Below are 22,789 nucleotides of genomic sequence, written 5' to 3' on the forward strand. Positions count from 1 at the left end.
GAGGGAGGGCACCCCAAGGGAGAAGGGTGACCCAGGGACGGGCTGTGAAGTTTGCAGTATTATGATGGCCCCACCGGCAGAAGCAATCATTTGGATGGAACCTTCTTCCCCAGTTGGCACTGCAGAAGCTTCAGGGCTGCCTGGTTCCTCTCAGGGCGACCCTTGGCATTTGTGGAGATCTGATACTTTTCTGCTCTCAGCCTCTCATTTACTTTTCATAAGACTCCTAGGGTGGGGGGAGAGATGGGGTGTCCATGATATCATTATCCTACTTCAGAGATGAGAAAACCGAGGATCTGAGCCAGCAGTTGACTGCCAGATGCGGAACTAGATGTCAGACTCCCTAACTTCTAAGTGAGCCTGCTTTCCACACCATGACAAGAGTGCTCTGTGTTTAGAGTGTGGGTTCAAGACACTGACTGCCCATTGGGAGTACCTGGGCACCGCCCACAAAATTCCAATGTCTGCCTGAGCTCCTCCTAGGACCACTGAAATCAGAATCTCCACAGGGGCTGGACACTGGGGAAGGAGGTTGGCTGGCGGGGGTGGGTCGGGGGTGGACTGGGCATCAGTATTTTCTCAAGTTGCCTCAGGAGAATCTAGTGCAGGACCAGGATTGGAAACCGCTGCCACCATAGGGCCAGTTTCCTCTGTACTCATCTTCTCTCTGGGCCCAGCTATTAGAAACTGGCCCAGCCCCAGTTCAGCCAAGCTGCCTGCAAGGTACATTGGTGCCTCCCAGCTCAGATGGATGTCACTGTTGTTTTGCTGAGTAACTTCCCCAGGGAGCTGCTGCTGGGGCCCAATTCAAGGAGCTCAGGTCTCCTGGGGCCCCTGAGAGGAGGTGTGATCAGGGATGTGGGGAGACAGGAGGCTCTGACAGACAGACAGCAAACAGCTTAAAGGGGTGGCAGGCTGCATTTTATTCATCGTTAATTTCAACACCCTTCAACTCCTCTCTTGGAGTACTGCTCAGAAAAATAAATGTATTGTTTAAGAAACCCTGCAGGCTTGCCCCACATGCTCTAACCCCCCTCCTGAGAGAACACAGTAGCATAGAAAATGACTTGTAAAGCAAGAGGGAGCTTCCCTGGGGAGAGGGGAGAGGGGGAAGAGGCTGAAGGAAAGGAGAGGAGGGTCTCAGGCCCTGTGAGTACAGAAATCTCATCGCTTCTCAGCACTTAAGAAGGCGCCTGAAGGTGCCAGGGCTGCTCCTAGGAAGGGGGCACAAGTCCAGGCCCCGAGTCCACGCCGAGGAATATGCCCTGGCTCAGGAATGGTTTTGGCAACCCTTCCCCCACCCCAGCCCACAGAGACTGCAGCAGCCTCCAGCCGCAGCCCTGCAACCCAGAGTCCCCAGTGTCCCTTCTGGACTCAGAAGGACCCGAAGCAGTCTGTCTGGCTATGCTTTCCAGACAGTGTGCGTGTGGAATTGTGCTTTTTGTTTGTTGAGAATGTAAAAAGTTACAGTAAGATGGAACCCGCCTGGCCCACAGCTCCTGGGGCCACCACTTTTGTGGGCCTCCATCTGCCTTGGTTCCCCAGAAGCTTCTCCTTTGGCTGTGAGGGCTCAGCTCCCCTCACCCCGAAGCACACAGGAAGAGGGCGTCTGTTAGAAGGCCTGTCTGAGGGGTGGAGGAGCCTGCGTAAATTTAGCAGCTATCTTCCACGGTTTGGCTTGGGTTTGGACGCTGGCTTCTATGTAAAACACAGATTCAAATGCATGCAGAGTGTATGTGAAACTCCCCCAAGGCAGAGAGGAATTTTCCAGGCCCTAGTAGATCTCCAGGGAGTTAAAAATGGGAAAGCTTTCTTCTCAACGTGATCCAGACTGGGATTTTTCCTTGGGGGAAAGGGGCTAGTAGCTCCTGGTAAGGCTGGTGTGTGTGAGTGTGTGTGTGCGTGTGCATGTGTGTGCATGCGTGCGTGTACGTACACATGATATGGTGATGTGTGAAGCTCCTGGGCAAATGCCTAGGACTGTATAGCATTTTCCACAAGCTGAGGGCCTGACACAGCCTGAGCTTTCTGACTCTTTCTCCAGGCCCTGGGGACTCTGGCTTCAGTCAGAGCACAGAGGAGCCTGACCACCTGGCCTCGTTAGCAAGCAAGGATGTGGGGGGCGGAGGGCAGGCTTCCTTACCTGTCTGCTCATCCTGGAGAAGTCCCACAGCCACTCACTAAGACCCTGGCCTCTGTGTCGCTACAGCGGGTAGCAGGGCTGCTTAGAGCCCCACAGCCCCAGCCTGAGAGGGATGAGTATGGACATAAGGTGGGACAGCAACCCCAGGAGCTGGGAGCGGGGGGAGTCATAGACCACCGGGAGCTACCAGCTGTGGCTCCAACTGGAGATCCCCACATGGTGGGAGAGGGCACAGTAGCTAAGAGGATGGAGCCTTACTTAGCTTGAGGTTCAGAAGAAACTGCACCAAAGAAAAGGGGTCCGTATCAACATTATTATTCCCGAATGATGGTAGGACCCCAGTTCTGGTTCTCTACACTCAGCAGGATGCCAAAGAGACCTTGAGGCAGGGGTCAGGGGTCCAGCAATCCCCCTAACTTCGGGAACCCAGCCTCTCCCCACCCCTCTAGGAAGCAGCCCCTGGCATTTGGGACACTGAGCCCTTTGGCCGGAGGTGAAGGACAACAATGTACTGAATTTGGGTGAGGGCACTAGGGGAACATGGGCAAAAACACAAGCATGACTCTGGATCCTAAGCTCCTTTTGTATGTTGGAGGGCTGGTGTTTCTCTGGGAGGTTGATGAGAGGGAAGGGTCCCTTCCCTGTCCCCATTCAGCCAGGCTTATGGCTCCTTCAGAAGCTTGCTCAAGCTGCTTGCAATTGTCTCCTTCCCAAGGCAAAGCAGTGGAGAAGTGAAAACAGCGAAGGCTGCAGCATGAGCAATTTAGGATAGACTTTAGGAAGCACTGCTGACAGAGAAGACTGCCAAGGAAGGTTGTGAATTTTTCTTCTCTGGAGGCGGGTCCTGCTCCCTCCCGTGGAGACACAGCTCTGTGCAGTCCTGTGTGCTGGTCAGTGCGATCCCCTGGACACCTCCTTGGCCTGTCTAGCTCAAAGAACCTCGTTAGCTAGGTCTTAAGCTTCCTGTGCTGTCGCTGGGGCTCATGTCCTCTGCATTGGCTGCTGTTTTGCCTGCTCACGAGTTCTCATGGTCTAGATGCCTCCGTCATGGGGCTCTCTCACCCCCTCTGTCTGCTTCAGATCCCCAAGTTATTGCTTGTTGCCTGGGTGACACCTCTAATTGGATGCCTTTTCATCTTTCCTTCTTTTAGAGGGATTGGCATGACAATGTATTTCTAGGCCTTATGAGAGGGCCTTGGTCTAGAGCATATGTGCCCCTCTCAGTGTGCTATCTCTGTAGTGTGACCCCAGCCATGGCTTGGGTGGGGCAGGGGTGTCACCAGCTGGCCTGAGTGATGGTCACCATGACTCCTGAAGTGTGGGCCTTCAGGATTTAGTGAGACTGACCTCTCTTCTGGACCACACTCCGCCTCCCTGCCTCACCCACAGATTAGGGTCTGTGGTTTCAATCCCAATCCCAATCCCAATGAGAAATTAATCAAAGTAGCTAGAGTAACATTTGGATCCCAACACATTTTCCCCTTCTGGTCATGAATTGGAGCAGGGAAAGGGGAGGTTGACATTGAAGCATGACTCCTAATGTGTGTGCATGTGTGTGTGTGTTCCAGGCACATACGCTTCCTTCACTGCCGGGAAGGGAGATTTCACGGCCTCCCATGCCTCTTGGGCATACAGTATGAGGCATCCTGGTGTTTCTTCAAGACTTCCTCTCAGAAGCTGTGGATATTGGTGGGTCACACCATGTCTGACTAGACTCTGGCATTTGTCCTTGGGATGATCTCTTTAGATGAGGAAGATGGGCCAAAAGAGTATTGTTCCTTTACAGAGTCCAAGAGCCCCCTCCTTTCAATGAAGGCAGCATCTGGCCTTCCTCCAGGTCAGGGACCCCTCTGCAGCAGAGGGCAGAGAACCAGTCCCTCAACTTGACAATCAACCAGCACAAAACGGATTCTAAAACCGCTTCCATCCACCCCATCCATCAGCTCCCCCCGCTCCTGCCTTCCTCCACCTCCAATACAGACTGTGCGTGGAGAAAACAAATTCACTTGACTGTCAGTGGAGGCCAAACAGGGTTTAGAATGGGATCTGTCCGCAAAAACATTATGGGCCCTGGAGCCAAATTCTCTGACATTCTCAGCATGGCTGCTTTGGGTTCCTGGTGCAGCAGAGCTCGGACTCAGAGGAGGAAAAGGGGGTTTTGCAGGCTGTGCTCTGCACCCTTAGGGGGAAAACAAGCTGCTCAACGGGGAGTTAAGAACCGAAATCCACACCAACAAAGCAAGCTCTTGTCTGAGAAGACTCAGACATTCCTGATTGGTAATGAAAAGCATTCCCAAGGACAACACTGGTAGAAGAAAGGAGGGTTGGGGGATTCTGTGATGCACCCCCAGCCTCAGAGATCAGCTGGCTGAAGCAAAACAGGGCTCGGGGAGCCTGTGTGCTCCCCTCCTTACGGCCACCCTGGGTTTCCAGCATTCAGAGTAGCTGCCCTGTGTGTGGGGCTAAATGCACCAACTCCAGGCTGAGAAAGGCCAGCTGAGCCCCTTACCATCCCAATTTCCAGATCTCAGGGAAATGCCACAGTCTGCAAGTCGGTGCTGTGTTTCATCTCATTGCATAATACTACACCATTCTCCGTGTGTAGCGGCTGTTCTATTTATATACATCGGTAGGCAACATATGGCTCTCCCCACCCCCACCTGTCAAAACTGTGACTACATCACTTCTGACGACCAGAAGGAAGCTGCTAGGCTGGGCCAGGATTCTAAATGCTGCGGAGGTAATTCAGAGCCATGAGAAGTTGCACCATATGCTTTGGGGTTGCCGGCTGCTTATGTGCATGGGGACAGGGTTTAGTGCCAGTCCGCAAAACCCAGGAATGGCCCTCTCCTCGCTGCAGCATGCACCGGGTGAGGGTCTGGGGTGCCACTTTCTCTCGCTCAGGAGGACAATCTGCCGGGGGCCACGGTTCTTCAAGAGGGGACCCAGGAGGAAAACAGGCTCCCCCGAAACCTGCCCTGGATAACATCAGGCCTGGCCAAATAGTATTTCTTAAAAAAAAAAAAAAATTTTTTTTTTTTGGTTTGATTTTATTGGGTAAAGATTAAGAAAGCGCCAGCGTCTGAGAGAAGGAAAGCAAACCACGGCCGGCGGCACGCCAGCCTGCCCAGGGTCCGTGGCGCGGCCTGGCGGTCTACCTGGAGGCGCTGGTCTCCGCCAGCCGGTTGTTCATGATGCCCAGCGCGCCCACGCCGCCGGAGAAGCCGTTCTGGCGCGTGTTGACGCACACGCTGCGCGGGTAGCCGTTGGCCGTCTCCGACAGCTGCTTCTGCAGCAGCGCCAACGACACCTTGTTGGAGGCCGTGAGGTCGCGCATGGAGATGAGCTCGCCCGACAGGCGGCGGCCCTCGGCGTCGCTGTCGCGGGCCGCGGGGTCGGCGCCGAGTGCGGCCAAGCGGCGGCGCAGCCGGGAGCCCGGCGTGATGGCGTTGCGCCGCGAGAGGGGCGCACCGGGCGCCGGGCAGCAGCGCGCGCAGCAGCGGCAGCTCAGCTTGCGCAGCATCCAGTTGAGCACCTGCTTGATGAGGATGGAGATGACGTTGAAGAGCGAGTAGATGCAGCACACGCCGAGCAGGATGAAGAGGAAGTTGCCCAGGCGGTAGAGCCCCTGGTTCCGGTAGGCGGCGTGCTGGCTGCTCACCAGGTCCCCGAAGCCGATGGTGCTGAAGGTGACGAAGCAGAAGTAGAGCGAGTCCACGTAGTCCCAGCCCTCCACGCTGGTGTACATGGCCGAGGCGCAGCACGATAGCAGCACAGCGAACAGGCCCAGGATCAGTAGCACATGGTACACCGAGGGCTTCCAGCCGGCCAGGCAATCGGCCTCCGAGAGCGCCGAGCCGCGGCGGAAGGTGGCGGGCAGCAGGCCGCTGCGGCGCAGCTGGCGCTCCCGGCAGGCGCGCATAATGAAGGCCAGCAGCGAGATGATGCGCTCCAGGAAGAGGTTGAAGAACAGGATGGTCCCGGCGCAGCCGAACAACCCGTAAGCGATGAGGAAGGCCTTCCCGCCCACCGTCGCGGGAGTGGTCATGCCGAAACCTGGGGAGACAGGGCAGGGGTCAGCGAGGCCCTGGCTAGGCAGGTGGTGCCTGCTGGGTGGCAAGCTGGGCGGGCGTACGCAGGTGCTGCCGTGGCTTCTTCCCTGAGTGGCATCACTCAGAGGAGGGGAGACGGTGCTTAGACATTTCTCTCCCTTGGCGGCACTAGGCTTGGTTCCTGATTTCGGGGCGATGCCTAAACTAATCCCCTTGTCTTGGGGGTCTGTAGATCGAAATGCGTGGGGCAGGATGGCCACTAGGAAGGACCCATAAAGACTCAGGAAATGAAACCACTGTGCAGACCACTGAGATACCTACAAAGCGACGAAGAGATGTCACCTGCTCTCCCACCCCTCAAACTGTTTTGTTTTTGTTTTAAGGTAGCCAATGCACATGTGGACAAACTTAGGACAGAATTCCATAAAGGCTTCATTTTAACCGGGGTTACTAGGGATGGGGTAGAGTGTGTTCAGTCTGGGTAGCTATGCGAGATGGTCTCTAAAAGGGGGTTTATGAAACTGACAAAGATTGAGAATGAGTCCACAACCTTCAGAGAGTGAGCTGGCTCTGTCCTTAAGTGTCCAACCTGGGGCCTATCCCAGGACCCTTGGGTCATGACCTGAGCCGACTGAGCCACTGAGGTACCCTTATCAATGGATTTCTGTGGGAGGCTTGACATCCCACCAATGTGCTCAGGCCCCTGCCATCCAGGGCAGTGCAGCTCTGCCCCTCTCACCTGAGCTCTCAGCCTACTTCTGCTGTGGTCTCTTTGTGGGACCCATGTTTGCCTCACTCTGGTTATAGAAGGTACAAAGACTTTGGCATCAAGATTCACTGCTGCCTGGAGTCTGAGCTGGAAATGGATCATCTGTCTGAACAAGCACCATGGCACCTTTCAGCTCCTATGCAGCAAAAATTCAAGGGCATCCCTGTGCAATGTATGCCCCCACGTCAGGAGGTCAGCCTGTGTGCTGCTACTGGTGGGGTGAACCAGCCCTGGGAACTGGGTGGAGAAGAGTTTTGTCTCACTTGGCTTACTATTTCCTTAAAAGAGCCAGAGAAAAAATTTATTTTCAGTAATTCCTTAAGCCTATATACTAATCATTCTCTAGATTCCCTGGAGGAAATCTCAATAGCCTAACCATGGTCATTTTCTGCTTAATGACTTAAGTTAGGAGGAAAGTTTATGACGATACCATGTTGAAGAAGATGAATTATATCCCTAGATTCAGATTTTGTCCACAAGACAGTAAAAACAAAAACGAAAATACCAAAACTGTATTAGCAGTGTGACCAATTTAATAGAGGGACTTTTCCACAATCAAGGGGAGCCTGGGTGGCTCAATCTATTAAGCATTGGCCTTAGGATTGAGCCCTGAGTTGGGCTCCCTGCTCTGTTGGGAGTCTGGTTCTCCCTCTCCTTTTGCCCCTCCCTTGTCCATGCTAACCCCCATCCACACCTCTCTTTCAAACAAATAAAATCTTAAAAAAAAAAATCTTAAAAAGAAAAATAAAGCCCAACCTAAGTTCTTGAATTCACAAAGAAATCAGTTCTGAATCCATATGGTTATATGTGGTTATATGTGAAGTGAAAGTGTTTGTATTTGTGTGTGCGTGTGCACATTTATATAAAGTCCTACACTGATGACCCAAATATCCAACAACATAACCAAGTCACAGTCTGTTCATACAAGGATAAAACATTGAGAAAGCATCGACCACAGCTACTTGAAATAATAAGAATGAGCCTCACAAAAGAATGTCAAACAAGGAAGCTGAGCACAGAATACCTTCTGTATTATTCCACTTATAAAAAACTCAAAACTGGGCACCGGGGTGGCTCAGTCAGTTAAGCGTCTGCCTTCAGCTCAGGTCATGATCCCAGGGTTTTGGGATGGAGTCCAACCTTGGGCTCCTTGCTCAGCAGGGAGTCTGCTTCTCCCTCTGCCCCTCCCCACTCATGCTCACATACTCTCTCAAAAATAAAATCTTTAAAAAAAAATTCAAAACCAAGCAAAACCAAACTATAGTAATTTTTTAGGAATACATTCTTGGTTGGTAAAATTACAAGGTAAATCAATTTCTCTTTTTTAAGTTTTTATTTATCTGAGTAATCTCTACTCCCAACACAGGACTCGAAGTCGTGACCCCAAAATCAAGAGTTGGATGCTCTCCCAACTGAATCAGCCAGGTGCCCCCCCCCCATTTTAAGTTTTTATTTAAGGGAAGTAATTTGAATAAAAGAATTGAAATTTCCCCTGGGCGTGGCAGGGGGTAATAAATGGGAGGGCATACAGGGGCCTCTGGGATGTTGGAAATGTTTTGTTAATCTAGATAGTGGTTACATGGGTGTTGTGTAATTATCTATGTGTTTTATGAGGGGTTTGGTTTTTTGTTTGTTTGGTTTTTTGTACTCATGATATGAAAAACTTAAAAAACCTCCTAGACTCTTAACCCTAAGAGACCTTAATTCTGACCTACCTTTCACTGTATAGGGGAGGGAGCAGGAGCAGAGGGGACATGGCCTGCAGCTTCTTGGGGCACATACCATACATGTGTTCTGGCTTCTAGTCTGGTGCCTAGACCATTCTACCCAACACTGCTTCTAACACACTGAGGAAAAATAGCACCTGTAATAGGGGATTCCTTTGCTAGATTCCAGAAGAAATGGAAAGTCCTGAGCCTGGAAAATTAACAGCTGCGTGAGAGAATATAGGATTTTCTGAGACAATGGGATTTTCCCAATCTTTAGGATTTTTAGCTGAAGTTCCAAACATAAGAGTGACACATGGTATGTTATCCTCTATTTGAAAGAGAAATTCTAGATACATCTATGCCGGATTACTAGAAGTCCAAAAATGGGTCTGGTGACTAGCACACCTCATCTCCAGGCTATATGGAAAAGGCTAGAAATTATCCAGGGATAATGGGAGATGGTCATGAAGTAGCAGAGTTTTTGTGGCGGAAGGTACTGTGTCATCCTGGACCCACCTCCAGGGCAGGTATGGGGGGTGCGGTCAAGAGCGTCTCTGGTTGCAGCCTCACTTCTGGAGGCTAGCCAAGCTGCAGACACTGGGAGGCCCAGCCAGGGCCACTTGTTGCAGTATAGCAAGAGTTTGGGGAGAGCCAGAGGTATTTCCTAGAGTCTAAAGCTGTGCTGGAGAGTTCTCTGGATGGGAGGCTGGCTGGAGCAGCCCACACAGGCAGGGGTGGGAAGAGGAGAGCAGTCTGCCCTTCTCATGATGCTTGTTGCATCAAGTATGTGTGAGAGTGACACGGTCGAGCAGAAGGCAGCCAGATCTGAAGAGACTCTGCCCAAGACAGTTGCTGCTGAATGCAGGGGCCCCTAGGAATAGGAGGCTAAGGGGCGGGTTGCTGGGACAGCGTTGGAGGTACTCACAGGAGGTAGGATGGAGAGGGCTGGCCCACTAAGGGAATAGCGCAGGCATCTCCAAAGACCCAGAGATGGGCCCCATGAACATGCATGTTCGTCCCCACAGTGGCCACGGCAGTGCTACCAGCAATAGCTAAGAAGGGATTATAGTGGCACCAGTGATGTCAGACCAAGAGGCAAACAGATTGCCCCTCTCTCACTGCAGGCCCCTTGAACTGAGGGCCAGGCCTCAGCCGGAGGGAGAGGCTGAGCTTTGATTAGAAGTGAACTTGAAGATTGGATTTAGATTAGGTTGAGATCGGACTGGATATTTGAGACTGAGTTTCAATTATAAAATGGCTGGTACTTAAAAAAAAAAAAAAGACTAATTAGAAAACTCTAGCATTTGCTCAAGATGTGAAGGGATCCAAAGCAAAGTTATTTAAGAGACCAGATGAAGACCATTTCCCGGGTCAGGCCATTGAATAAACTGGTTCCACCTGGGCTCAATGCAGGGAAGGCCACCCCACCCCCACCCCACCCCCGCCCCGCCGCCGACACACCCCCAACAGGCCTCCTAGCTTCATCTCTGCAACAGCTGTGAGGGAGGCATACCCCACTGCACAGACGGGAAATCAAATACTAGGGGGGTAAGTTGTTGTCAAGGCCCCACAGCATGGAAGGGTAAGCTGAGACAGAAACCCAGGTCTGCCAGTACCCACCATCCACATTCTTCCCACACTGCCTTCCCAGGGCACTGAGGGTCTCCATTCCTCCCAGAAAACCTAATTTCCATTCTCCAGGGCTGGCAGCCAGAAGCGTGCTTTCGTATGGGGAGGAAAACCCTCAGTCACTACTCCTGTCTCCAGGCAGTCCTCTGTCCCCTTGTGGCTCTCTTTCCACTGGCCACTGCTGGAGAGAGGGGCCACTGATCCTCCTTAATGTTCCCACCAAGGTGGCTTCTTCACCCCTCTTGTGGCTCAGTGAAGACAAGTGTGACTTTGTAACCAGACTCAATCCTGGGCTTGGTTAGGGGCAGCAAGAGGAACGCAAAGCTGAGGGGACCTCTACTTTTGGCTAACTGGCTGATTGCCCACAGGCAGGGGACTCATCTGCCTCACAGGACTGCCCCTACCTGACCTACCTCCTAGTCAAAGGCCATGCCCTCTATCAGCAGCATCCTTGGATTCCTCCAAACTCCATGTCTGGCTTCCCAGACCCTCTCTGGAGTTGTGTATCTTTCTTTTTTTAAGATTTTATTTATTTATTTGAGAGACAGAGTGTGAGCATAAGTAGGGGGAGAGCAGAGGGAGAAGGAGAAGCAGATTCAGGACCCTGAGATCATGACCTGAGCAGAAAGTAGACACTTAACCAACTGAGCCATCAGGAGCCCCCCCTTTTTTTTTTTTAAGTTTTACTTATAATATTTTAAAAGATTATTTATTTGAGAGGAAGAAAAAACATGAGTGGGGTGAGAGGCAGAGGGAGAAGCAGACTCCCTGATAAGCAGGGAGCCCAAAGTGGGGCTCAATCCCAGGACCCAGAGAGCATGACCTGAGCCAAAGGCAGACACTTAACCAAGGATAAGTTAAGGATACGTCTCTTCCCTTGACGATGGGATTGAGAATGAGAGGAGTTTCCTTACCAACCATTCTCCTTCCCTGAGGGGGTGTGGCCTTATCCTAGGGCCCCTTTAAGGTACACCCCGAGATATGCTGCTGGAAGACCAACACCCACCCATTCACTCCGTCAGCAAACACAGTTTGGCAGGTTTTGTGCTGGGCTCAGGGATATGGTGGAAAACCGGACAGATGCAGTTTCTGCCCTCACAGAGTATCTGGGCGGAATTCTTAGACATACTGACTTGTATTTCTCTGCTGCCGCAGGCTCACCCCCAGGCCAGGGCACAGAGTTTCCTTCCTGCCCCCACAAAGAGGCTGGACCAGAACTTATTCTGGGACCTCTGCATGGCCACGACCACAGGCCCAAAATGGTGCCAAATGCTTGACTGGCTGTGGTCCCATCATCCCAGAATGAAGGGAACAGGCAGATTAGGAGTCTCTCTGACAGCACAGACAGCACCCAGTCAAGGTCCCTCTCACCAGCCCTATTCCTGAGGTCTGGCTCTGTGCTTACTGTACCTCCTTTTGCTTTCCTACAAACGACACAGTCTGCTTAGCTCAAGAGATAGGGTGGAGGTGACAGTTTACCCTCCTTCCCCCATTCATACCCACAGCCTCAGAGCTCTGGGGGAAGGGGAGGATGCTGAGGCCTTGGGGTCAGGCTTCTTGCTGAGGGCTGAGGGTGGGGGTGTCGTCTGTGCCTAGCGCTGGTGTCTAGCCAGGTGCTTCCCAGAGTAGAAGAGCTGTCCCCAAGCTCTGGTAACCTGTGGGTTGCCAGGCTGGCCCTGGAGGGGGGCCTCGAAGCCTTAGCGGAGAAAAGGCAAACCCAGCCATCCTGAGAGTCCCTTCCCTCCCCCAATCACACCCTGCAGAGGCGTAATCTGTCCCCAGTTTAGCACCAAGCCTGCTGTTTTGTTTATGCCACAATTGATCTGCCATCCCAGTTTGCAAAGAGCAGACACTTGGGGGCTTTATTATGCCACTTTGACAAAAGCTGTGAAGCTCGTTTCCACAGCCTGTCTGGTGCCGCCTTCGCAAATGGGGCCCTGGTGACAGGGCCTCTGGAGTTCAGCTCCAAGAGGCTGGAATGGAGATGGGGAGGCTGGTACTGATCTATGTCGGGTGCTCCTGGCTGGCCCCTTTGGGCCGGACACTGGTCGCATGTCCTCTCATCCAGTCCTCCCAGCCACCCTGTGAGAGAGACATCATCAGCCCCAACAAGGACAAGGGCTAAGGGAGCTGAAGGCTGTTGGCTGAGTTCCAATTTGTAAGTGACTGAACTGACCCTGAAGCCCCTTCTGCTGGGCGGGACAGAGGGGCGTCTTTGCTCTTCACTGGGGAACATTTTCCTGGCCACTCTACAGTGTCAACTTGGAGAAGGGGAGATATAATTTATAGCCCAATCCAGTATACTTTTGAGAGTAAAAGGGGCACTAGTAATAATTTCCCAGAATAGCATGGAGAAATCAGAGGGGATCCAAGCAACTGGGAGCTATGATTAAAATGCAGATTCTAAAGCAGAGGCAGGTTAGGTCAGCTGGTTAGAGTGTGGTGCTAATAAAATGCAGAATTCAAGGCGGTTCCACTCCAGAGGTTTATTTTGTGGGCCATGAAAATGGCCAGGAATCTGCATTTTAACCAACGTTCCCTCATGATTCTGATGCAGACGGGCTAAAGCTGGTTCTTTAAGAAACAATGTTACAACGTAGCCCTGAAGGTCCTGCTGGTCGAAATTTGCCTGATTTCAACTATTTTGATTTAAATGTCTTAATTTCTTTAAAAAAAAAAAAGGCTTTATTAAGGTATAGTTAATACATAAAATTGTAAGGATATTTAAAGTGTATGTTGTTGATTCAAATTTCAAGTGGCCTTCAACGCTTGTGGCAGATATTGTAGGTCTCCTTAAAAACATGTCCCACCATGGGGCACCTAGGTGGCTCAGTGGGTTAAAACCTCTGCCTTCGGCTCAGATCATGGTCTCAGGGTCATGGGATCAAGACCAGCATCAGACTCTCTGCTCAGCGGGGAGCCTGCTTCCCTCTCTCTCTGCCTCCCTGCCGACTTGTGATCTCTCTCTCTCTCTCTCTCTCTCTCTCTGTGTCAAATAAATAAATAAAATCTTAAAACAACACAAAACAAAACGCATCCCACCTCCAAATGCTGTGTGAGGTAGTCAGACCACTTGAAGAACCACCCCAGGTCCAGGGGCAGGCTATGCACTGGTTTAGCCAATGGAAACGACCCATCCCTTACCGGGATTGGCTCAAGAATGGATAGGCCTAAATCAATCAGGGCAGGACATTTTTCTGGCTACAGAGATGCGTGCAAGAAGGGGCATTTGACCCCATTCAGGCGAATCAGATGAAAGGAGATTTTCTCTGGTAGTTTTTGGGCAGAAAGATGGTCACTCCAGAGCCGCCCTGGATGTGGAGGGAGCGGAAAGTGGCCACAGGAGTTGCGGACAGCCATCCGTGGCCATGAGGTGGAGCCAGCCTTAGATGAAGCTGACATGGCAGGTGGCTGAGTGGAGGCAGCTGAAAGAAATGAGGCCATTATGACCCCAATGAGTGGTCAAATCAAGCTGACCCTGCTGTCCAGCCTACCTCCAGACTTCCAGTTGCTTGAGCCCATAAACCCCTTTTCCTGCTTACACCTTCCATGACACGCAACCAAACCAAATTACTAAAATCAACTGCTGTGATGGTGAAGGGCCTGGGCAAGCAGCTCAGGGTCCAGGAAATAGGACCAGACTTGAACTCAAAGATTTGACCTCTGTTGTGGTCTCTATGGGCCAAGTGTGAAGCAAGTTGGTACCGTGAACTTCTGAGCCTCCATTTCTTCATCTGTAAAATGAAACCTCCCAATGGGAATGCTCTTTGTAAACTGTAATATGCTATGCCAGCCTATGTTCCTGAACATGATAGAATAGACTTAATGGTTTTGGGGTGGAGAATTCCCCAAATTAAAAAAAAAAAAAAAAAGTGGATGAACGTTTATTTATGGCAGGACTTTTCAGAGTGCTTATTGTGTTCCTGTGATTTATGAATTTGAGGGGCAGTCCTAACACTCTCCAGTGTTCCCCATACTAATCTGACCACAGATTGTATTTGCCTCTAGTGAACTTGAGTGTTTCCAAGAATAACCTTTGGGAAATGCTGCATTCTACCCTCATGAAGACTTAAGGATGAGACATTTTAAAAAATGCTTGAGGAGTACCCACATTTTTCAATAGTCACCGTGACAATGCAGTGCCTAGAATAGAATAGCCCCTGCTTTGCAGAACGTGCTTGAGCTAAGCTTGTCGAATGAATAAATAGACTCCCTCTGCTTGTTTGGAGCAGTGATTCTCAAACTAGATGGCCTAGGACCCACCTGGAGATCTTGATGGATTCTGGGGCAGGGCTCCCAATTCTGCATTTGTAATCTGGCTTCAGGTGATACTACTCCAGCCAGTCAGTGATTTTTATTTTAAGTAGCAAGCACAGATGACTACATCATTAATTACCTTCAGGGGCCTGTCTCCACAATGAGACTGGAATCCCTTGCACTTGGGGCCACATCATACTGGCTATTTGGAACTCTGTTTCTCAGGTTTTAATCCTAGTTCTACCACTCCCTGGCTGTGTGTCTTTAAGCAAATTAATTAACCTCTCTGTGCCTGGATGCCCTTAGCTGTAAAATGCAGATAACTTAGCTACTTCAATAATTTTTTGTATTGAGTTAATATATGCAAAATACTTAATGCCTAGCACATTAGGAAACCCTTAATAAAGATTTATTAATCTTTCTCTGCTCTACAGTGAACCAGGAAATCTTATGTAAAGTCAGCAATCATAGTTATTTGTTGACCAAATGACTGAAAGTAAAAATTTTAAGAACTTCTCAATGGTGAGCGTTACTGGGAAAGCACAGGAGTGGGATCAACAGGCAGGGATGGGTAAGGCCTCATTAGGGTTTCCAGATAAAATAAAACTCCCAATTAAATATCAAATCACTTTTTAGTATAAGTATGTCCCAAACACTGTGTGGGGCACACTGGCACTAAAAAGTGATCCATTTTTGGGTACTTGATTGGCTCAGAGAAGCATGTGACTCTTGATCTTGGGGTTGTGAGTTTGAGCCTCATGTTGGGCACAGAGATGACTAAAAAAAAAAACAATAATAATAAAATTAAAAGTTATATATTCAAGAAGAAAAAGAAGGGTTACATATTGGAGTGCCTAGCTGGCTCAGTCGGTAGAGCAAATCTCAGGGTTGTGAGTTCGAGCCCCATGTATGGTGTAGCAATTACTTAAAAATAAAATCTTAAAGAAAAGTTTCACTGCTTATCTGAAATTCATATATAAATGGGTGTCCTGTATTTTTATTTGCTCAGTCTGGTCACTCTACCCATGGTTGCACTTGCCTGCTTGGCGCAGTTTTCTGGGAAGTTTTTCCCAACATCCTCATCTCATATGATCCTTTCTGACTGGCTAGAGGAAAGATTAACAGCCTCATTTTAATAATCAAGGAACCTGAAGCTCACTGGAGACTGGGTAATGCTCAAAGTCAGGCTAAGCAGCCAGGCCTTTCCCTGCCCCTGCCTCCTCAAGCAGGGAGCAGTGGGAGATTCCGGGTGGGCTATAGGGTGGAGGGCCCGATTTCCATGAGGCTGATCTGTGGCTAGAGCCAAGACCCTGACTCTGGGGAGAAGGAGGGCGGCTCCTCTGTGGAGGAAGGCAGGGTATGTGAGAAGGCGTCAGGCCATCAGGCCAGAGAGACTGGGACACAAGCCCAGGCCCTTGGAACCTCAGGGCCTGTCCATCCTGCTGTAATCACTACCCTGGGGTCAGGGGAGGGGGTCGCGGGAAGAACCCCAGCATCCTGGGTAAGCCCCGAACATTTTGGGAGAGCTGGGGGCTGAAAGAATGGCTGGGAAAAGTCACTAAAGCATTCCATGAGGAATAAAAATGTGGCGGGGGCTATTTATAGCTGACATGTACTGAGCCCTCACTACTTCCGGGCCCTGGGCCAAGACTTCACATATCTCCATACATTTGAAACTCACGACGACTCCGTGAGGCACTGGGTTTCATTCATTCCAAGTCACAGCTGTTTTCCCTTGAATTTTAACATGCCTGAAACCAGGCTGCTTCTCACATTCGATGACCTGACATAGTTTATTTGGCAACATTTAAAATTCTTAATGGCATATACAATATCGGTGCATTTATAATCAATGGTGTGATTATAATCTCAGATGGGATGAACCACAGTGGGAGGTTATTATCATCCCCATTTGTTAGATTAGCAGATGTAGTCACATTTAATAGATAAAGACACTGAAGTTAAATAACTTGCCCAGATCACATAAGTGGCAGAGCCAGGATTTGGAAGGAGAAGAAGGAGCTTGCAGTGCGGCAAGGGAGAGTCAAGTGCTGGGGAATTGGGAAGAAAGAGAGGTAGGTTGCTTTTGGCTGGAGCAGCAGGTCTTCACCGGGTGCGCTGGAGAATCGCCATCGCCAGGGAGACTTATAACTGTCCCCAGTGCGCAGGCGCGCTCGCCCGGGCGGAGGTCAGAACCCTGGCTAAGGTCCTCCGGCTGGAGCGGCTGGAGCGTCTGGGAAATACTGTCGGGGGAAGGCGTGTTTGCCCAGAAGGGTGGGTGCGGTTTCGAGAGGCAGGAAGTAGAGGCCCAGCCTTGAAAAAGGCGTGCGCTTCAGAAGAGTGCCAGGCCCACGGCTGGCTGTGCTGGGGGTTCAGTCTGGCCCCCAGAAAGTGTCCAGTAGCCCTTGCCAACAGAGTGTGCGTGACTGTGGAAGAAGGAAGAGGACGATGTGGGAGAACTTCCCCTCCACCTTGTTCTCAGGCGGAACATCATGGGAGCATTGTGGGAGTGAGGCCTCTAGAAGCTTCTCCAGCACCTGAGCCTGACATTCAGCAAAATGCCCTGCCTTCTATAAACATCCATGCTCTGGAAACCTCAAGCTGCATTAGACAAAACTGGCGAGTCTCCATTACTGTTCCTATTGGCTCGGGAAGGGCCAGGTCACCCTTCTTGGAGCGCTGGGAGCAGGGTCTGTGGTGTCAGGCTCTTGCCGCACTTGCTAATGGGGCAACATAGACATGTTAGTTCTCCCCGGAAAAATGGCCTGCCGACTGCCTACCTCAGAAGAAGGTTATTGTGGGGAGTCAGTGAGGAGGTGGTTCCCCCAGCTTCCCACAGTGCCTGGGACATGCTGAGTGCTCACCAAGCAGCAAGCTTAATTGGCACGGGAGAGGCACAGCCCTTCCATCATGGCTCAAGGGCATCAGGTGAAACCTGCAAGCCAAGGGCCAAGCAGAGACTTAAAGTTTATGCAGCCGGGAAGCTCCCCATCTACCCATCCCAGATCCCACACTCCCACTGACTTTCACCTCTCCGGGCCTCAGTTCATTGGCAGTTCCAGGTAAGTGGTCCCACCCATTCTGGTCTTGTTTCAGGGCTCTGGTCCCTGGGCGGGGTGGGAGGCCCAGCTAGAGGCAGGCACGGCCTTCTTCCATCCCCAAATCCACCGTGGTACTGGGGTGGGATGCTGGAAAACAGGACTGTTGGTGTCATGGGCTGTTGTATTGGTTGGCGCTTGTGGATTTGTCTAGATTGCAAACTCCATGGACAGCTTCCCAAGGCCAGTAGGCCTTGGTACCCTCCTCTCCATGGCTGAGCGTGGGGCGGGGCACACACAGGATGCTGGATGACTCAGGACAAAATGGCACCACTTGCAAAGCATCTGGGAAATGTGGGCCCCTCCTTCTCCCATTTGCTTTTGGCTTGTTCTGGGAAAGGTTTTCGGATGACCTTTGTTTGAAGAGACCAGGTGGGGGTAGCTGAGAGGGCAGAGGATTAGGAAAAGAGGACTGAACCCCTCCCCACCCCACCCCCAAGCTGCAGGCTGGTGATGTTTCACACTAGAAAAGTTTTTGGTAAACTGTGAGCAATGGGGAAGTGACTTCAAGAACTAGTCGTGAACCTTGGCACAGCTTTTCTGACCAGCTGGGCTGACTTGAACCTCATACTCTGTGCAGCTTCTGTGGGATTAGGGTTTTCTCTCCTTACCAGAAATCATTCAGCAAAATGAGTTATTAAAAGCCAGTTAACGGGGCGCCTGGGTGGCTCAGTGGGTTAAAGCCTCTGCATTCAGCTCAGGTCATGGTCTCAGGGTTCTGGGATCGAGCCCCACATCAGGCTCTCTGGCTGCTCGACGGGGAGCCTGCTTCCTCCTCTCTCTCTGCCTATCTCCTCTGCCTACTTGTAATCTGTCTGTCAAATAAATAAATTTAAAAAAAAAAAAAAAAAAAAAAAGCCAGTTAACTACTCCTGCCTCCGGGTAGCTCCTGCTTAACAACCTCTCCCGGGGAGCAGCTGTCAAACCCGGGCCCCACGGAGCTGGCGGGGAGATGAGTCATTTACATGGAGCCCATCCTCCGTCCTGCCCCCCAGATCTGTCCCTGTCTCTCTGATGACTAATTCTTCTCAGGGATGAGATCACTGGCCCTCCTGCCCCCCACCCTTCCCAAAGAGCAGAGCCCTAGCCTCAGTCCAGGACTGGGGGAGAAGACTCCAAGGCGAGGGGAGGCAGGACTGGTCCCTAGTGGGACCCAGGCCTGGCTGGCAGGAGCCTGGAGTCAGCCTAGTAACAGGAGGAAAGCCTGCCCTGGCCTCGCTCCTTGCTCTTGGACCCCCGGGGCCCTGTGCAGGCCTGGGGTGAGGCTGCTCATTCAGGGAGGAGCTTGAGAGCTCGCCTGCTTGGGTGTCACTACAGTGTCAACTGAGTCTCCAATCACCTCTAGTCCTGTATCTAGGGGAGCCGTTGTTTTCGAGCCCATGTTGGTTCCTGAACAGCAGAGTCTGCTCTCCCATGGATAGTTCACCTTCTCTCAGTCAGTCCTGCTTTCATGTATCCCGACCTTCATCTGTGCCTGCGGAGCTGCAAGCCATCTTTGAAGGAAGGCCTCTGTTCCCTACTGAGAGGAGACGTAGGGAGGGAAGTCGGGTGCTGGGAAGCTGGGTTCTCAGCCTTCAGGGTCAGGCACCCTGTGCACTGGGGCCCATCTTCAAGGCCCTGGTCTGTATGAGGAGTTGTCGCAGCACTTGGCTCATCCCCCTGCCTCCCCTCACAGGAGGCCTGTGGGCTGCTCCAGAGGAGTGATGAAGACAGAGGAGAGGGTGTGATGTGGACAACCTCACTGTTGAGAGCTGCAGTGGGAGAAATGCTCTCGAGGGTCCCCGCAGAACCCCACATCTGCCCTGGTGCTCACCAACATGACCCCTGCCCTGTGGACCAGCAGACAGGCTAGGGGGGGCTGCCACAGCGTCTCAGCTCAGAGGTCTCCGTTAGGGCCTGTCTGTGTCAGGAGGGATTGTACCTGTGGCCTCTGGACTGAGGCTAAAGAGTCAGGAGGGCCTCCTCTTCCCCATGGGGCATGGCTGCTCCTACTGCTTGTTCTGCTCTCAGCCACCTGCAGGGAAGGCTGCCGGCTGCCGGCTGCCAGCAGGTGAGGGAGGGATGGACTGGGTATGGAGCCCTTCCCAGTGCCCAGCATTCTGCTGGTGTCTTCCCAGAGGTGCCCCCAGAGCAGCTTCTGGAGCTGGTGCTTCTGGTCCTTATTCAGGTGAGAAAACCATGGCCCAGAGATGTCAAGTAACGAACAAAAGAACACCAGCGCACAGGTCCCAAACCCGACACCCACGTGCTCTCCATTTGCCCTTTTGAGGCGCCACTCAGCCTTTGGCTCAGAGAATACCCTGTGATCATGCCCCAGAACACCACAGCATGATGGGAAACTGTGGCCAGAATGCCTGCCCTTGGTCTGTGGCAGGAGTGTGCATCAGATCCTGAGTGACTGGAGGTGGAAGCTGGGGCTTGGTGGCGTTAAGGGCCTTGTTCAGAGTCCCAGACAAAGGCAGACCATGGAATTCCAGCTCAGGTTTGCCCAACCCCACATCCCACATTCCTCATCTGCTTGTCTTTAGCCTCCCTAACCCCATTCACAGAGAAAGCTGATGCCTTGGAGCCCTCCTTCTGCAGACTGCCCTGGGGGGGACTGTCCTGCTCCAACCTCACCAAGCTCCCAACAGGAGGACCCAGAATTTCTCACACTGGCACTCAAGGCCCACTTTTCTAGCATCAGCTTCCCTCATTAAACATTCGTCAGGCACTTGGGTCCCCTCCGTGCCTTATGCAGACACACACGTTCATTCACCAGGAATTCATGGAAAGCCTGCTCTGTGTCAGGCACTGGGACAGGAGGCAAGCAAGATGGGCAGAACTGCAGCCTGCCCAGAGCCTAGCATGGAGCAGATGCTCCACAGACACTCCCCCACCACCATGTCTTTGCACCTGCTGTTCCCCACCTTGCAAGGCCTGTGGTGACTTCTTTCCTTTCTTTATACCTCTCGAAGTCCATTCATCACCTGGCGGTACATTAGCTCTGCGGTGGCCCTGTACTGTTGACCATGTCCCAGAGTGTTCTTTACCCCTTTGTGCTTCTCTGTGTTGCCTTGTCGAGGAGGAAGACCAAGCCCGTGTCTTATATTTCCCCTCTCCCTGTACAACATAGGTGCTCAGGCAAGAGCTGCTGAATTCCCAACGGAACTGGCACGTTGTCTAGTGGTCACCCAGCAGGACCCATCCCAGAACACATGGTTTGTACCTTAGTTTAAGTGACTTCATCTCACATGTTTTTGAGGTCTGCTTTGTGCCTGCCATGGGTCAGTGGAGGGAACACTGTGATGGACAGTATCTATCGTCTGGGCCCAGCAGCCAAAGACTACCAGGAACACCCCTGTGGACACACGAAATGGAGTTTCCTGGCTCATTGAGACAAGGGAGAGGTACACCATAGGGAGCTATGGGGTGTCTCTGCCAGCAGGTATCAGAAAGGACTTCTTTAGGTTTTGGGTTTGAGTTAGGTGGGTTTGGGGGAGGCACCAGGAAGCAAGGCTTTGCTCTGGATTGGATGCTGCCAGGAAGCAGGGAGAATTCTAGGAGTGGACGTTTTGATAAGTGTTACCTAGAGGGTGGGAATAATGGAGCAAGGCCATAGCCATGGTTGGTAAAGCAGCAGCAGTCGGTCATGGTAACCAGAGGGGGGTGTCTGGTCATGTGGGTGTCTTAGATGATGTTCTTACGGTCTGTGTTCAGACATGACTATGGGTGAGTGGTCTTCTTATCTTATTCCTCTGTGGTCATCAAGGGGCCTCGTCTGTTCTCGGTGTCCTTTGGAACTGCTTATGTTCCATGCCTGAACACTCAGTCTAGATGTGAGCACTCCCGGCTTGCAGGAGCTGCTTCCATCTTTCTCAAAATGGTTCTGCACTCAGCATTCTCCAACAGCATTTTATTGGATGTCATTCATTTTTTTTTTTTTAAGAAATTCCTTCTAAGTTTTTCAGTTTTTAGAATATGTATATATATATATATATATATATATATATATATATGTGCATGTGTGAGTGCATGTGCATGTATTTAATTCTATGTTGTAGAATTATGGGTAATTTTTATTTTACTTTTCTTCTATATGCTTTGATAAATACTTCACATTTCCTCTGGTACAAACAGGATAGTTACTATTTTAGAAATAGTAACTTTTCCCTAAACAATACTTTTTTAAAAAAATTTATAAATAGGGGGACCTGGCTGGCTCAGTCAGTAGCGTGTGACTCTTCGTCTTGGGTTCATGAGTTCGAGCCTCCTGTTGGGCACAGAGATTACTAAATAATAAATAAAATGTATAAATAAAAATGAATGAGATAAGGACCTCGTTGAATGAGATAATGGCCCTGATACCCTATGGAAATGACAGCACCGGAGAAACCACAAGAAGCCGGCAAATAAGAGAAGAGCCCTAGGGGGCTTGCTGAGGAGGTGCCGCTGGCTGAGTAGTAAACATGGCTTAGCCAAGCAGGTGGAGGCTGGGAGATGGATTCAAGGGTCATATGGGTTAGACTTCTTGGGGACTGTATATAGTATGAGAATGAGGGCCTCTGGGGAACCCTGAGAGTAGAATAGGAGCCTGTGAAGGAGGCTTTTGTGCACTCAGCAAATACTTACTGAGGGCCTGCTGTGTGCCAGGTGTTAGGCTGGGCCCTTGGGATTCATCAGTAATTCAAACGGGCTTATATTTCAGCTCCGAGATGGATTGTAAACTACAAACAATATGCAAGTAAATTGTGTTAGGAAGTGGATGGTGCCTTGGAGAAAAGAAAAGACTAGAGCTCGCGAAGGGGGTAGGGGTGCCATGGGCTGGGAGGGGGCACCTTGCAGCATGAAGTGGGGTGAGTCAGGGCAGGCCTCACTAAGGAAGGAACATTTGATGAGGCACTGGAAGGAAGTGACATCAGGAGTAAGAGCGTTCCAGGCTAGTCAACAACTAGAGCCAAGGGCCGGAGGCTGGAGAGCTGGAGGTGGACTATGAGAGCAGGAAAAGGGAAGAAAAGACTGGACAGAAGGATTAGTCAGCGAATCTTTCATAGACCCTCTCAGAGCAAAGTTTAACTCACACAGATGCCTTAGAACATGAGAAAAGCTAGCACTCTCATTTGATTTTTAGCATGAGGGGAAAACAGATAAGC

At 51.1% G+C, this 22,789-nt stretch overlaps 1 protein-coding gene across 1 annotated transcript in view; it reads right to left on the reverse strand.

Annotated features, from left to right (window-relative positions):
- Nucleotides 1-885: 885 nt before the first annotated feature.
- The window catches only part of KCNK12 (potassium two pore domain channel subfamily K member 12), a 52,939-nt gene continuing 31,035 nt past the window's right edge, over nucleotides 886-22,789 (reverse strand). Inside the window, exon 2 of the mRNA XM_004752866.3 lies at nucleotides 886-6,199. Coding sequence (XP_004752923.1) covers nucleotides 5,298-6,199 — 902 coding nt within the window. The 3' untranslated portion in view covers nucleotides 886-5,297. The remainder of the gene's footprint in view (nucleotides 6,200-22,789) is intronic.

This window comes from Mustela putorius, unplaced genomic scaffold, assembly GCF_011764305.1.
Source record: "Mustela putorius furo isolate JIRA1106 unplaced genomic scaffold, ASM1176430v1.1 tig00000224_pilon_pilon_pilon, whole genome shotgun sequence".
NCBI classification, from domain to species: Eukaryota; Metazoa; Chordata; class Mammalia; order Carnivora; family Mustelidae; genus Mustela; species Mustela putorius.